The sequence below is a fragment of the Protopterus annectens genome, chromosome 4.part0 (genome assembly GCF_019279795.1).
Source record: "Protopterus annectens isolate FY-2018-M chromosome 4.part0, PAN1.0, whole genome shotgun sequence".
Lineage (NCBI taxonomy): Eukaryota > Metazoa > Chordata > Ceratodontiformes > Protopteridae > Protopterus > Protopterus annectens.
The window spans coordinates 308,483,363-308,500,697 of NC_056733.1; the positions used below are offsets into that span (position 1 = coordinate 308,483,363).

At 39.4% G+C, this 17,335-nt stretch overlaps 1 protein-coding gene across 3 annotated transcripts in view; it reads left to right on the forward strand.

Moving 5' to 3' along the window:
- Nucleotides 1–8,757: 8,757 nt before the first annotated feature.
- The window catches only part of TTC28 (tetratricopeptide repeat domain 28), a 1,879,863-nt gene continuing 1,871,285 nt past the window's right edge, over nt 8,758–17,335 (forward strand). For 2 of the 3 annotated variants that reach the window (XM_044068299.1, XM_044068301.1), the window contains exon 1: nt 8,758–9,862. In XM_044068299.1, the coding sequence (XP_043924234.1) occupies nt 9,836–9,862 (27 nt within the window). In that variant the 5' untranslated portion in view covers nt 8,758–9,835. The remainder of the gene's footprint in view (nt 9,863–17,335) is intronic. The other variant, XM_044068300.1, reaches the window with a different exon arrangement.

Consider the following 17,335-nt stretch of genomic DNA (forward strand, 5'->3'; position numbering starts at 1 on the left):
GACGAGGGGTCTCTCATCCATCCCCACCTGTCCACTCTTCAAATGACACTGTGGGTGATAGGGTTTTGATTCCTCATAGACACCTTTTTTCTGAGGACGTGCTGCAGGTCCTGCAGGAGGTCAGGAAACCTACTAGTAGGAAATCCTACTTATCTAAATGGAAGAGGTTTTCTCTTTGGTGTTTTTCTGGTGACATGGACCGTTTGTGGATGTTCCTTTGGTTCTTTCTTATTTGTGTGAGTTGCTCAATGCTGGTATGGTCTATTCTTCTATTAAGGCCCACTTATCAGCTCTTTCTGCTTGTTTGCCTTTAACTTTAGCTTCTAGATTTGAGGCTAAGCAGTTTCTTAAAGGCATCCTGAATATTAGGCCTCTCAGGAAGTTTGTTCTGCCTCCCTCAGATCTTCATTTTGTTCTAAAAAATCGACTTGGGCTCCTTTTGTGATTGCTATTTCATCTTACTTGCAACATTGTTCTTGGAAGACCGTTCTTTTATTAGCTCTTACTTCTGACAAACAGGTGTCCGAGTTGCAAGCCCTTATGGCTTGTCCACCTTTTTTGATATTTCATGAGGACAGGATGTCCTTGTGTACTAATCTTTCTTTTATGCCCAAGGTGGCTAATGAGTTGTCACTTAATCAGTCTATTAATTTGCCTACCTTTTTCCCTCTCCGCAATCTGACAGTGAAAGGGTCCTGCATACCTTAGATGTGCATAGACATCTCAGATTTCATTTGGATAAAACTAAAGCTGTCAGAAAGTCTGACCAGTTATTTGTTTCCTTTCACCCTAGGTCTTTAGGTTTGGCTGTTTCCAACCAAACTATTTCCACTTGGATTTCAAAGGCTATTAACTTTTGTGCACTTTTCATTGCAAGAGCCATCCTTCTTCTGTAAAAGCTCATTCCACTAGAGCTGCGGATTCTTCTGGTGCTTTTTTCAAAGGCTTAAATGCTAATTCTATTTGTGAAGCTGCTACCTGCACTTCTCTGCATACCTTCACCAAACATTACCAGCTGGATGGTATCTCCAGAGCCAGAGATGGTTTTGCTGCTGCCATTCTTCATGGCTTCTTGGAGAGCTCTGCTGCTTCCTCCTCCTAGAGTTCTTCCTGAGCTTTTGAACTCTCTCATTAGTAAGGAATACTGCAACGTTGAATGTAAGGACATAGTACAGTTGTGTAAAATCTCATCATAATGGTAGATGTCTTTGCTTTCACCACTGCAGTATTCACTCCCTCCCTCCATCCCCCTTGTTTTTTTCCCTTCTTGGCTGTGCAGATTCTCCTTGTTTTTCCTTGGACTGCTGTTCCTACTGGGGCAATCTGTTCTGAGGATGATACACCTGAACATCAACTTTATGCCCTACCTTAAGCAAGGAGTAAGCAGGTGACGTTCATTGTACCTTAAAGCAATGGAAATCTTTTGTAAACTGCCCAGACAGAGGACTTCACGGCGGGGAATCTCCCATTCGTAAGGAATACTGCAGCAGTGAAGGCAAGGAAGGTACTTTGCTTTTTTTATCTAATGTATCTCTCTATTTCTGTGTTATTTAATTTATTTTATGTAAAAAATATAAATCTCAAATAAATGCAGCGCGAAATGGGAGATTGGGGTGGATTTCTACAATATATGTGTGCTGTACTACTTGAAAAAATACAAATGTTATCCTTTCCTACCAATAACATCCTTTAATTAGGGTAGAGTACAAAACTGTCTGGCATCCTGCAATGTTGTGCTGAATAACAGATAACAGTGTGCACTGCCTATGTCACCTCAGAAGTTGTTGAAGGTTGTACTTATGGGAGGAAGGAAGGTATGGTTGAATGCATATGAAACATGGCAGGCTTTAAGACCCAGGAGTTTCCCCATGTAGCTCTGTTGCCCTGCTTGAGCAAGTAGAAGAAGGGAGGAAATCATTAGTTTTGAAGAGTACAGTGTGCAGATGCTGCCATGGCAGGATATGTGTTTCCAGGTTTTCTCCCAAGTAGCCATCCAAGAGAATGTTTTACGTTTTAAGGGTTTGGGATTCATTCTGTGCTGTTGAGCTGACAGAATCTGCTTTGTGAAACATAGGCAAAGTGAGAGCAGACCAAATACCTGGGCAGATTTCTTTACTGTCGATTCGTGTGGGAATTTTACTTGAAGTCAGCTGAAATTTGCGCACACACTCAATAGAAAGAAATCAAAGTCAGAAGGGCAGGGAAGTCTGGCTGTGCTCCTAATGTTAGCTTTTGCAAGCAAGGAAAACATTTTCAAGTACTTGTATGTCACTAGGAAAATAAACCTGTCACAATCGAGTGGATTTTTATACACACTGATACTTGCCCTTATGTATTGCAATTTGATTTAAATGAAACTGACCAAGGAAAAAGAGAGGTTCAAATCCTTGTTATACTCAGGGATGACAAGAAAGTATCCCTTTCCTAACAGTGTTAGGTTCTGTTTCAAACTGTTGTGACAGAACACCTACTTTTAAGAAGTCTTGGGATAAGCTTAATTTTGCCTACCGTTTTGCTGCTTTGGATCTTGTGTCTTAATTTCTTGAAACGGAAGACGTTTGACCTTTTTCAGTCATTCATTGGGATGTATGTTTTGCTAAATATGCTATCGATTTTTTAAAGAGGCAGCATGACTTACATTTGCAAACCCCCCATACCCCTTTTAATATTTGCCCAAATAACACCTTGTTGCTCAACATTTTTGCTTTACAAATATGATGAAATGGCAGCCCCGGAAGAAGGTAAGTGACATTAAGAGGTTATTTTACCATTTTATATTGCCCCTTTACCATTCTACAGAATGCATTGATTACAAGCTGGGGGGATGTACAGAGGTACCATCATTCTGTCATCAGCAATAATAAAATATTTTCATCTGTTGAATCATAGCTTGTTAACATTGACTGGTATATCTAAATGCACTCAGCTTTTATATCCCTGTTCCAGTTTTTTTAACCCATGTTGGACACTTTTAAAGGCATCACGTTGTTTATTAGTAACACTGTAGTGTGTGTGTGTGTGTGTGTTTGGGCATGCGTGTTTGTTTGGGTAATGAGGCAGTCATTTTCTCAGATTTAATCTGATTTTCACTGTTGTTAGAACCCCGGAATTTGCCCCTAAATTTAATTACTTAAATATTCTGTATCAGAGAAATAGCTAGGGTGTTGAACATGATCTGACAATATGTTCCACTGATACCCTGAGACATTCCACCTTATTTGTTTTAATTTGCTTTTCCCGACAGTATTTCATATCTGATTTCAGGTCTTTTGTATCTTTAAACATTACCAATACATTGTCCTATGGAGTTTTCTTTCAGAAAGGAGTGTTTAATTACATTGGACCTGATTTGTTTAGCTGTACTGGTACCTTGAGGGAGAGATGATTCTTTTGCTATATATACATGTCCTGTATGGTAGATACCACTTGATCCATATGTTTGGGGATTATTTCAGGTAACCCTTCATGCAGTCAGAAGCTTGATTCACACCTGGCTTTTTTGCATGGGATTCTACCAATGAATTAACCTGCTGTATAAGTACTCAATACAGTTTTGTATGTTTCTAAGGAGCTTTACTGGGGGGTATGGCTGTCATTGCTGAGATTTGCCCTGAAGGAAAAAGCAACTTCATTTCTACCATTAATAAAGTGTATGGACACAGATGGTCCCATTAGCCAGGAAAGAAGAGTTTAAAAGTTGTTCTTCTTTTGGCTTTTCCAGTTTAGGAGTTGCCACAGTGGAACGCCGGTCTGCTAATGATTGGCAGTTGATTTTTACGGTGCCAAGGTACCAGCCTGGTGCCCAACCTACAACGAAGGCACGCCCATTTATGCATGTCTTTCGAACGCCACTCGACCGCGAGGAGGACATGCAGACTCCACACAGAAGGCACTCAAGCTGAGAATCGAACGGGAGAACCTCTTGCTGTGAGGTGAAAATGCTACCGCTGCACCACCGCGGCTTCCACAAAGAAGAGTTTAAAAAGGAAGATTTAATATAGAGAAAGAGGCATTGGAGGCATTTTTAGAAGATATGGATGTAGTTGAAAAGTATGTGATGGATGGAAATAAATGCACCCTCCCCCAAGTGTGAATATTCGCAGTTGCTCTTTCATTTCATCTCTCTCAAATGCTGAAAAGCTGAAGGTCAGCTAATGAGAGCAGTTTCATTTACCCAGCCTCATGTTAACCAGAAAAACCAGTTTATGCAAAAATAGTTTGCTGTGTAATACTTTGTTTGCAGTGTTGCCAACCTCGATTTTTGTCTTAGTGTGTTTAGTTATGGAGGTACTTCCACTGATGTGCATTAACACATATGCAGTGTTAAAATACTTCAGCTGTATGTAGTCGTAGTAGCATGTACTTTTGTATGGACCCCCATGCCTTCCTCCCCCTCCTAACCTTATTTTGCCTTCCTGTCCCCTCCCACCTTGAGCAATATTATTTATGTGACAGCATCCCTTGGCCTGCTCACATTGCCCTGGGATGAAAATAAGTGTGCACGTTAACTTAAACATACCAATATTATACACCACATAGACTCAATTGGAAGAAATGGATGCAGACATGTATTTATTATACCAAACAGATCAAATTATGGATCACTCCTTGCCTGATCTAAAAGTCAATAAATATTCAATAAATATCCAGATGTGAGCAAAAGACAGAAATTGGAAAGATGTCAAATCAACCATGCCAAAAAACACTGCACATAGTCCCTATAAACTTCTCAAGCAACAGCAGTGGCTGAGGGGATCTGCAACCTGTGAGACCCCATGTTGTGGCCCCAGCCTGCCTGATGCACCAAGGGGGGGGGGGCAAGCAATTAACACTAAGCTGTCTTAGCCTGCCTCTCTACCTAGGCCAGGCCCACTCCTTTGCAATTTAGCCTTCAAGATCTACCCTTCTGCCATAGGAAGATGGCTTGCCCTACCAGTCATCTTTTCCCCAAGCACATCTGCCTACCTTTCGATTTCTTTCTTAAGGTTATTTACAAATAACTGGTTTCCAGTGTACTGCTTTGATGTTGCTTGCTCTTTCGCCAGACTCTTCTTTGAATTATATCGGAGGAAAGAAGCTTTATATTTGGCCATTTCTGTCTGATCTGCCCTGACCATTGGTAAGTTTTATTTCTGAGAAATAGAAAGGGCTACTTGCAACATAATTCCCCTATATGTAATACAATTAAATGTGGCTTTGTAAGTGATTCAGCATATTGTGCCATCAGATGGATCCACTTCATTCCTCTCCTTTCCAACTTGTGAACCCAAATTTCTTTTTCCTTGAAGCCCAGGGTTTTCTTCCAGTTTCATCCATTTCTCTGACAGTGTGATACACGAATGAGTGCCTTAGATACCTCCACCAGCTGCTTCATGACACCTGCAAAAGAAAAAAAAATGGTTGAGAGGACTCCTTCTCTTGACACAGTTTGTCTTACCTAATTTAGCATTGCTTGTTTAATTACAGACCTTAGAACAGTTGCTGCCCTCTACATGCCAAGCATTTATGACTGAATCACTGTGATGCAAAGATGCATTGTCCTCTATTGCACATGTAGCACTAAAATGTTCCTCCCACTTTTGTGCTGTTAAGTAGTCCATCTGCCACTTAGCTCAGCATAAAACCTGCCTTAAGAAAGACATGTCTACTTTCCTTCATGTAAGTTTCGGCTGCATGTATTAATGCCTTGTAAACTGCTTATCCTACCTTTCACCTTGAATTCTGCCCCCATCTGGTTCCCTGTGTCTCTCATTTGTTTCCTGGCCTTCCTTAGTTCATCCTCCCATCACTCTCAGTGCTGCTCAGATCGTCCAGTTCCGTTGTCTCTTATGCTTGTCTTTCCTATACGTTTTACTTTTATATTCACTGTCCTTTCCTTTGCATACATTATCTGATTCCGTAGTTTCAGCAGTGCAAACATCATTCATTGAACACTCACCTGCCATGACCTCTGTCTCACAAAATCTTGCAGGTACTTTCCTCTGCTGTATCTCCCATCAAGATTACATTTCAGCTGTTTCTGTTTCTAATGGCTCTGTTATCGCCAGTGCTTCTGGCTCTCTTGCTTCTGCCTTCCTGTTGGTGGCTCTAATGGAAGACAAAACTTATCTTGCCACTGTCTGCCTTTATGCTTAGTAGTTCCTGCAGTCATCACTCAAATTTATCAGCCATAATACTGTGTTATCATCGTATGGAGCAAAAATAATGTCAGCCAACACCTTCTTTCCAGTCTCCATCTACTAGCTGACTTCTCCAGATGTCCTCACTCTTCTTCGACTCCTTAAATGCTTCACAGCCAGCTCTCTCACTGTCTGTTTGCTTTGGCTGAATTGCTCATTACTGCTGGAGTTATATAATGAACCTAGCTTATAAACCCATTTACTTGTTTTTTTGCTTGTGCCATTATATTCTTCTCCCCCGGTATACCTATCTATGTTTGTTATACCTCTACATATGCACACATGCCTATATCTATAGTATATATGCATACATTTATTTATATATATATATATATATATATATATATATATATAGATAGATAGCACACATCTATGGCATAAAATTGAACCAGTATCATTAATGTTTTGTTTATTTACTTGCTTACCCCCCCATATAAATAGCGTTAGCCTTAAGCCAGGCTTGTTATATAGTGATTAATATCCCCTTAAGTCAAAATGGTTTCCAAATAATGTTTATAACCAATATGATCACACCTGTACTACTGCACTCATGTCCTCTGAGGAAGAACCAGTCTGCTTGAGGGACTTTGTCATGCTAAACTGAAAACTACATGAACCAGTATAGCTCACTTCAAGCCCCTTCAGTGTAACTGAACAAGTTACAACCACATGCATGCTGTTTGACCAATCCATATAAAGTCCAAGTGTCTGACTTTAATGACTAACAGTGATCATCAGTGGTCCACATACAAAGATGTGCATCATTATGAGCTTAAGCCTTTATTTGTTTTATTTTTTTCTTTTGACATGCGCACCAAACCATACAGTGCAGGTGCAACAGAATTAGCAAACTACCCGACCATGCTTGTCACCCCCTCCAGTGATACCAGACCCCTATAGCATCTAAATAAGAGCGGGACAAGGCACAAAGAACACCTGTCCCTCATCCTTTAACTGTGTAAGCTGCCATTGAGTGTTTAACTTCCTAACAATGACCTAGCTGGCCCCAAGCCTATCATATACAAACTTTCTGTTAAATTCGCAATCTGGCTTCCTGCCATATGTAATCAGGACTGCAGGATTATTATTCATACTATTTTCTTTGGAGAAACTTAACATGCAACCCCACTGGCATAGGAAACAAAAACTATTCGCAGTGGCACTACAGCACATGCCACTTCCCTCACACTAATAAAGAATAAACATGCCACCAAGAATGCACCAGAAGAAATGGTCATCCATCAATGAAACGATGCATTATGAGTGAATCACACCAGCCCTAATGAAACAGATATTTCACCATTAAATCATTGAGAAAGGAAGCAAAGGCGTTAAACCAGGAACTAAAATAAAGGCAGATTTAAATGCCTCTCTCATACACTTATCAGGCTTCATTCAGTAATACTGCAAAACAGCATTTTGGTGAGCCTCACTTGTAATACCGGGACCGAGTCACATTATTCACCATTAAGCAGTTGAGAAAAGAAGCAAAAACCTGAAACCAGGGCCTAAAATAAAGAGAAATTGAACTATTGCTTTTTTACCATTGCTAGAACAACACACTATTATGCAATACTTGCCCTCAGTGGATCAGAACAGTGTGTGTTGTGGACTGAAGCAGAAGTCTCTCGTCATTACTAGATTGAGCCATGGCAACTGTTGAATGCTTTTCCAAATTTGTAAATGCTGATGTCTGTGCCCCTCTTTAGTGGTGGCATTCTCCATTGATTTGAAGGAAAAAAAACAGGCATCTTGAAAGACAGTCCAAAATACGAATAAAACTCAGAACATTTCCACTAAATTAAAATAGCAAACTACCAAGCCCAAGGACTGGTGTAGTCCTGCCAAAGAGAACCCCCCCCAAAAAAAAAAAAAAAAAAAAAACTGGACACAACACACAGGGTTCAAAGTAAAACAAATGCATGATCTGATCACTGTTGACTAAACCTCTCTAAAATGAAGGATCCTGCTTGCTGAATGTTGTAAGCTTAGGCCATTGTGTTCTGTTTTGTACTGCTCCACATGGTAGGCTTCCTATTTACTGGTGCATTCATCCTCCTCCTGCTCTGTGCTTTGAAAATGGTCTTGCCCAACTATCTGTGCTTGCTCCCCTTCCTCCTAATAATGATATCTGTCCTTCCTGTTCCCACTTCCAGCATATTATTTTCCCCACAGCAATATCACTGGCCCACTCTTATTATTAAGCTATTCCAAAACAGCTGCTTGTCCATTTTTGTACATAAGCTTCACTTGGATTTTCATCAGTATTGAAGCAATTGTGGTGAGTGTGTATGTGTCACGGAGTTGGTGCTCTGACAACATAGCTTGTTAAGTATCAGTATATAAATCTAATATTGTTGCTTCTTGTATCTAATGCATCTCTTTATTTCAGAGTTAATATATTTTTTAATAAAAATAGTACTATCAACTACCAAATATATTGTTAAATGGGAGGCCAGTTAGACATGGATTTATGTTTATATATCTGTGTGCTGTCCTGCTGGAAAAAAATACAGATGTCCTCCTTTCCTACTTATAACATACTTTAAGTAGGGTGGAGTGCAGGACTAGCGTTCCTTCTGTAATATTGTTCTGAATTATAGATGATAATGTGCTTTCCTTATTCCCAGGAGCTGTTGAAGGTTGTACTTCTTGGTGGAAGGATGGTATGGAAAAGTACATACAAGAGAGGCAGGCTTTATGACCCAGAGGTTGTACTTCTGAGAGGATGTATGGTATGGAGGAACGCAAGCAAAAGATGACAGGTTTTAAGACCCAGGAGTCTCCCCGTGTATCTCTGCTGCGCTGCTTGAGCAAGTAGAAGAAGGGAAGGAAATCATTAGTGTAGAGGAGTACAGTGTGTAGATGCTGCCGTTGCAGGATATCCTTACAGGATTTCTCCCAAGTAGCCATCCAAGAGAATGTTTTACTTTTTTCCTTGCAGGGTTTGGGAACCATTCTGTGCTGTTTAGCTGACAAGAGTCTGCTTCATGAAATATAAGCAGACTGACCAAAAAGCTGGACACATTTCTTTACTGTCAACTCGTGTGGGAATTTTACTTGGAGTCAGCTGAAATTTGTACACACACATACACACGCACACACTCAATGGAAAGAAATTAAAGCCAGAAGGGCAATGAAGTCTTGCTGTGCTCCTAATGTCAGCTTTTGCAAGCAAGGAAAACATTTTCAAGTGCTTGTGTGTCACTAGGAAAATAAACCTGTCACAATCGGGTGGATTTTTATACACAGTGATGCTGTATGGATTGCATTTTGTTTTAAATGAAACTATCCAGGAAAAAAAGAGAGGCTTGAATCTGGGATATACTCAGGGATGACAAGAAAGTATCGTCTTCATAACAGTGTTAGGTTCTATTGCACACTGTCGCAGTAGAACACCTACTTTTAAGAAGTCTTGGGATAAGGTTATTTTTCTCTCTACCTTTTTGCTGCTTCGGATCTTGTATTTTTATTTCTTGAAACGAAAGACATTTGACTTCTTTTCAGCCATTCATTGGGATGTATGTTTAATGATTTGCTAAATATGCTACCGATTTTTTAAAGGGGCAGCATGACTTACGTTTGCAAACCCCCCATGCCCCTTTTCATATTTGCCCAAGTAACGTCTTGATGCTCATCATTTTCGCTTTACAAATATGATGAAATGGCAGCCCCGGAAGAAGGTAAGTGCCATTAAGAGGTTATTAATTTTATCATTTTCTATTGCCCCTTCCCCATTCTACAGTAGGTATTGATTGCCAGCTTGGGGGGGGGGGGGGGGGGGGCAGAGAGGACCCGTTAAACAGCATCACTGATTAGTCATCAGCAACAGTGAAGTGTTTATATGTGTGGAATCATAACTTGATAAACTGGTGTGTCTAAATGCACTCAGCTGATATGTATCTACTCCCAGATTTTTTTTTTAACCTTGACTGGAATCAGGTATACTGGATGCATTTGAGGGCAACACTACTTGTATTAGTAGAACACTCCTGTGAGTGTGTGTGTGTGTATGTTTGTAGGGGTACAGAAGCCATCAGCTACTTAGATTTTATCCTGTTTTACTGTTATTGGCATACTAGAATTTCCCCTAAGTTTAATCTTTTAATTATTCTTTATCAGTGTGGTAGCTAGTGGGTTGATCCTGATCTAATTATTGGTTCTGCTGGCACCCAGAGACGTTCAGTTTATTTTTTCTCACAAACTGATTTATTGTTATTGGTTTGTTGAGTTTAATTTTACCAAAACTGTCTGAATTTGCCTAACTGTTGTTTAATTTGGGTGTTTTTACAGCATTTGACATCTGCTTTCAGATCTTTGGTTTCTTCGAACATTACCGGTAACACATTCTATGAAGTGCCCTTTCAGAAAGGAAGCTTTAATTACGTTGGACCTTATTTGTTTTGCTGCTGTACTGGTACCTCTAGAAATAAGTTACTATATTGCTATAAATGCATGTCCTGGTAGGTTTACTCTGCTTTATCCATATGTTTTGGAATTCTTTTATAACCCTTCCTACAATCAGGGGGCTCAACTCACATCTGGTCTTTCTGCCTGCCTCTGCATTAACCTGTTATATAAAGTACCCGATTCAGGTCTGTATTTTTCTAAGGAGTTTTATATTAATTAGGATATGGCCCTCACTGCTGAGATCTGCTTGCAAGCAGAAAGCAACTTTCTTTCTTTTTTTTTCCAACAACTGTAAATTGTATGGACACAGAACTGCTAAATCGGGGGAATTGTCGAATCAGTGAATGACATGGTTTCTTTCCTCTTAGACAGTAACCAAAAGTTTAAAGGGAATATTTTATATAGAAAAGGAGGTAGGGAAGGTATTTCTAAGAGTTTTCTCATTTTTATAGAAAATATGAATATAGCTGAAATGTATTTGACGGAAGGAAATAAGTGCTCCTCCCCCACTGCAAATATTCACAGTTGTGCTTTCATTTCATCTCTCTGAAATGCTGAACAGATGGATCTCAGCTGATGAGAGGTGCTTCAATTGTCCAGCCTCTTGTTCACCAGAAGAACCTGGGCAAAATCTGCTTATGTAAAAATAGTTTGCTGTGTAATACTTGGGTTTGTTTTCAGTCCTGCCAACCTCTAGTGATTTTTTTCTTAGTGCGTTACAGACGTACGTCTACTGAAGGACATTAAGATGGATGCAGAGTTAAAGTACTGCTCTTGTATGAAGCAGTGCTGCTGCACTTCACTGTCATGTTCAGCTTTGCTCATATAGTTGTTAAAAAAAGCTTAGAATTAAGTGGGATGTAAATTCACTGAATGTTGCTTTACGTTCTAATAGGAATAGGTTTGTTCACAGTTAATTCATTTATATGGGCTTTAAACTCATATTAAACGTACATGGCTTGTGAGCTAACGACTGGTAAGCTCACGATTTTTTATTAGGTGCCTTTAAGGCAGTAGTGGAATAATGACACAAGATCAAAACTGCTTCCAGTTTATACCAGCACATTTTCCCTAGATTTTTGATTCATATTTCTGTCTTATATTTTGTGTTATTGATATTATTTACAGTGTAAACTGTTGCTTGCATACCTTAAGTTGAGGTAATTATGAACATGGGAAATCTTTTGTAACAGTGATTGTCTCTCTAGCGCTCTTTGAGAGATGAGGTGGTGTTATTTTTGTAGATTGCAAATTCCTTCACTTAGTTATCGCTGTATTGTTCAGTGGTCGAGTCAGCAGTGTGTGTTACTAAGGAGCTTAGGTCCTTGGATGATCAGCTAAGGAAAGTGAAAATGTGACATCCCATTAAGCACTGTTCTGCATCTGGAAAGGGTATTGAACCCCCCACCCCCACACCAACTACATGCTGTGCAAGCAGTAGAAGTAAAGGTAAAATTGGCACCAGTCATGGTCATAGATGTGCCATTTGTGGTGCAGAACTTTGTCTAGGAGAAATGTTGAAAAAATCCTCCCAGCCGATGACACACTGAACTATGCTTCACCTTCCTTCTGTCGTTCACTGTATTTTGCCCCATAGTCCTTTAGGATTTCTGTTTACAGCTGTGTCCTCAGGGGAGTGAAAAGTTGGATGGTATAACTGTCAGATGCTGCGTTACCATTTGGAGGGGGATATTCATGAAAAGTAGCAGGGATCATAACAAAAAAAAAAAATAGTCGCTTAAACCAGGTAAATTCTGCTGACCTGCTCTGGTTGCAGCACTGTTATAGTAATCGTGGTCTGTGGGTCCACACATGGCAGTCATTTCATGTTTGTATGGTCTTTTCTTCTTTTGGTCATAGCTTTGTCCATATGTAACTCGCTTCTGGCCTTCTATGATTTATAGCTGTGTTTATTTGTTGGGTGTCCTCAACAGTTGAGTTATAACCAGGATTAGTTTGTTGCAACACTGTAGTCATTTCTTCCTGTGGTCATTTTTATTAATGCACGCATTTTCTGTGAGGTTTGGTTACCCCCCCCCCCCAAAAAAAAAAATGATCCTTGTACAATCCTGTTTGGTGTAACAGTAAGCTAATTTGTTTCTTTTATGAGAGGTTTGTTTGTTTTTTCACCGTCATTTAGGTCTGTTGTTAATCATGAAGGCCACTGCATTGCCTTAGCTGTTAATTTTAATGGACATTGTTGACTTATGTCTGTGTATCCTGTTTTGTTCATGCTTTTTTATCATTTATCAGAAGTGTTTAACTCTTAAGCAGAACAGTGTACAAGATCATTGTTTCATTGGTTTCTGGCATATTTTAAGGTTTTCAGGACAAATCTCTATGCTGCCTTGTATGTCAGTTATTTCCTAAAAGTATGTTTAAAAGTGCAGTTATGAGTTGTTGCTCCACATTCTCCAGTGTGCATCCTTACAGTGGTAGGTAAAATGCACCTTTTACTCAGCTTTTATTTATCTAACATTTTAAAAGGAGAATTAGTTATATGCATGTTTTAAAGGTTGAGAGTTTTACACATGTATATGCTTGGCAGATAAATGCAGTCCTTGAAAAACATGAAGGGGATGGCAGCTGCAGGGCTGAAAATGTCCTGCTGTATGCAAATAGTTCACTTGTTATCTGCAGCAATACTCAATTGCTGCTTTTGTACCAAGTTTCAGAAAAAAAATAGTCACGTGTTGTATAACTGTCTTTATCAAACCATAGGTAGCATAGTTATTCTCTGGCATGTAAAGCAATTTTCTCATTTAGTAGAGAACAAATTTCACCGCATAGCCAGCTGACCTCCAGATGTTGAATATGCCATCCTTTAGGTAGAATTCTTTTCCAAGAAACATATCCTTTGAATGTTCGGAAAGAAACAGAGGACCAAGGTATTTGTCACCAAACTAGGGAGTCAACAGTATTTTTATTATCTTGGATTCCTGCCATTGCCTAGGATGTATTTGTGACTGCTGCTGCATATATGCATAGATATAAAAGTTATTGGCCTTGTGGACCTTGGAGCAGAAGATTGGAGGTTCAAGTCACACCATGGTTGCTTGAAAGTACAGTAAAACATTGCCCCTGCAGATTAAGCAGTGTGATACACTATCATCCTTCAAGTGGTGCCTAGATAACTGGATGGGTATACACACAAATTAACCCCATGCTTGACTGGCATAGTGCACCTAGAGAAAGAGGATATGGCCTAAGGGTGTGTACTGGCAAGGCATAAATGGTCACAAGACTCAGTTGTCATGACATTCCTATGACTATTCTCTCTCTACCTCTTTTTAGATATAGATGCGTGTGGTTAAAATATATGCATATACATGCGCACACACACAGATACATAATATGAAATTGCATGCGTTTCTGCACACATGTTCAGTGATACTTAAGGCATTGTAAGTAAAAACACTTTGAGATGCAGTAGTCATGAACAGTTATTTATGATTGCAGATTTTTGGAAGTTAGGAGAATACAATGGAATAGGTGTATTCAAACTCTTCAGACGTCTGTTGCAGCATGAATCAAATCAGACCCATAAGATGGAAACAGTATTTTGAAGCAATGCTCTAATGCTCTAATGTGCATTATTTTCAAAGACATATCTTTTATACATTTTCAGTTGTTCTATACCTTGCCATGGCTGAGGCTGATATCTTTTATTTGATTGTAACTGCAGTGATTTATAACACAGATCACAAAAGTGGAAACCACAAACAGTAACAAACTTTATTGCTGTTACATCACTTGCATAAATCGTTACATTTCAGAAATGCTTGTCCTTTTTGTTTATTTATTTTTTCTCTGTGTTGGGCTAGACTAACTATAAGCTGCCAATTCATACCTTTGTTTTTTTCATTCCAGGTTTTCCTTCTCCCAAATGTCACAGTTCACTATTTACAGCATTTTATAGACCATGATTACCAGTGAGGTTGCTAATGAGATGCCAGCTTAAGTAGTATTCCAAATGCTGGTGAAAATGCAGCGTCATGTGTAATTCAGCCTGCATCCATCAGTGGCATGCTGTTTTAGGTGCTAAGACATGTACTTAACTTCCCTGTCGTTTGTATTGCAGGAGTGTGTGTGACCCTAAGCATCCAGCAGAGGTCACAAGTGGTTCCTCATTTTCACCCCACCCCAAAAGGAAATGAGTGGCATATTCTGTCAGCCCATATTTACACCGAGGCCCTTCCAGCAGGCTGGTTCAGACTATTTTCCTTAACAGCCTGTTAGTGTAACTCAGTTAAGCAAATGGTTTGCTATGAGCTTCATCGTATATTCCTTAGTTTGAATTCATCAGTCTCCATGTTTGTACTGTGAGACTGAGCTAAGGTACTTAACCAGAATGATGTTTAGGTCACCCCTTAAAAATGACTGGTGCCTAACAGGATTATAACATTAATAAATGAATTTACAAATTGGGGTGCCTTCTGTGCGGAGTCTGCATGTCCTCCCTGTGGTCGCGTGGGTTTCCTCCGGTTTCCTCCCACATCCCAAAGACATGCTGCAGGTGGATTGGACACTCTAAATTGGCCCTAGGTGTGTGTGTGTGTGTGTGTGTGTGTGTGTGTGTGTGTGTGTGTGTGTGTGTGCCTCTTGTGGAAGGTTGGGCGCCGGGCTGGCAACTCGACACTGTAAAACTCCACTGCCAATCATGAGCGGACAGGTGATCCGCTGTGGCGACCCCTAACTGGGAAAAGCCAAAAGAAGAAGACAAAGTAAGCTACACATAGCACATAAGTGGAAGTTGTGAGAAGAAAGCATGATCAACCCAGTTAACATGTTTACAACTCATTGCCTTAATAAATTAATATCTTTGGCGGGTGGAGTAGATCATATCAGTTGATTTCCTTCTTTGATTCTGTAATAACATCGGGTAAAAAAAGCCTTAACATTCTGAAATTTGTTATTTTAGAGAGAACGTGAGTTGTTCTTCCATTCCATTAATTATTGGTCTTGTAATGTCAGTGTACATCCATACTCAAGAAATAAGTTATTGTGAATGCCCTGTTATTTGTAAGAATGTATACATGTGTGTAAATAGGCATATTTATTGTACTCATGAAAGTACTTTTTTTCTGAGTATCTCATTGAAAGTGTACTACTTAAGGAATGCAGATTGTTTTAACTGTCTAAGCAAATATTTATAGCCTAGGTCTATAGAGAACATGCTTATTTGATATGAATAAACATCTAAAAATGTCATTTTGTAGTTGAGTGGCAACATTTGAAAGTAATGTATCTGTATTCTGTTTGTACATGCATCGTATTTTAGAAGTGATTACTTTTTTAAAGCAACAGGCGTGGGTGAGCACATTACTCCTGAGCTGTACTGTACTTATTCATGGTGAGATGATTACTGTCGGATATTTTTGTGCTCTGTTTCTACTGGTATTTTAAACTGCTGTCATGCTCACCTGGCCTTTTTTTTCCATGGAACAGTATGGACTGCAGTTATACCTCAACCTCTTAGCACAAGAAATCTGGACAAAGTCACAAATAATGGGGGGAAAAAAGACCCAGAAATAGGGACAGTTTTTAAATATTGTTCATATAAATGTAGAAAGTTGATAGAATAACAGGTTCTGCATGAGAATTGATTTTTCTGAAGGGTATGAAGTATGAAACTCAAATGTCTGTCATTATTTTGTGACTTCAGTCCTCAATTATTTGTCAGAAATCCAAAAAATGTTTTGAGGAGCAGACCAAAAAATATGAGGCAACCATCTGGACTTTCTGCGAAAGTCTAGACAGTTGAAAGGTATGACTGGAGTTTCTGTGGTAGACATCAACTTTTGTTGTATTTTGTGACAAGCAGATACCCCTTTACAGGATGCTGGAGGGTATCCAGTGTTTTCTGGCCCTAAATTGTACACCAGGAATCCCTCTTCCATTTAGTTTGCAAAATTTTAAGAAAGATTCTGTAAAAGGAATGTCTTTTTTTTTTTTTCTTCAGTCAAAGCATTTGTAATAATAACTGCTGTTCATGTCTTCTGATATGTGTCAGGCTGTGGTCAGAAAGTTTTTTTTTGTTTGTTTGTTTTACAAGTGATAAATGGTGGTTGGTCTTGCACTGTATGGTTTGCTGTATAGTGCACATATTCACAAATCGCCTTAGCCTTGGATATCATTAGTCCATCACTTGAAAATGGTCTCCCTTTCATTTGTTTTATGTATTCATGGACATAATTATTTATTTACCTTATTTTTCCTTAAGCCCAAATGCTTTAACCCCCTTGTACCATCTTACTAATGCATTCTATCCCAAACTCTGCCCCTGCACTCAACATAAACCCTGCGCCTTACCTTAGAACACCCCTTTTAGTAACACAACCACTGCACAAGATATTTAAATGGACATACACACACATGCGCACACACACACACACAAAACGTACACAACACTAAATCTATCCTCGTATTTAGTCCTTATTTTATCCTTAACCTACATACATTCACACAAATATTCCCACTCCGAATTGCATTAGCATCCCAAACCCACACTTGCATTATCAGCATGCATTCAGTTTTCCTTCTTCCAGTATATAAAAATGTTAATTTTACGGAATACCGAACCACTTTTCAAAGTCGTTCACTCTGTCAGTGAACTGGACATTTGACGTGTGTGTGTTCTGTCAGTGAACTGGACAGTTTTGTGTGTGTGTGTGTGTGTGTGTGTGTGTGTGTGTGTATGTGTATTGTGACACCAGGGAAATACCGCCAGTCCAGCTATCTGGAAT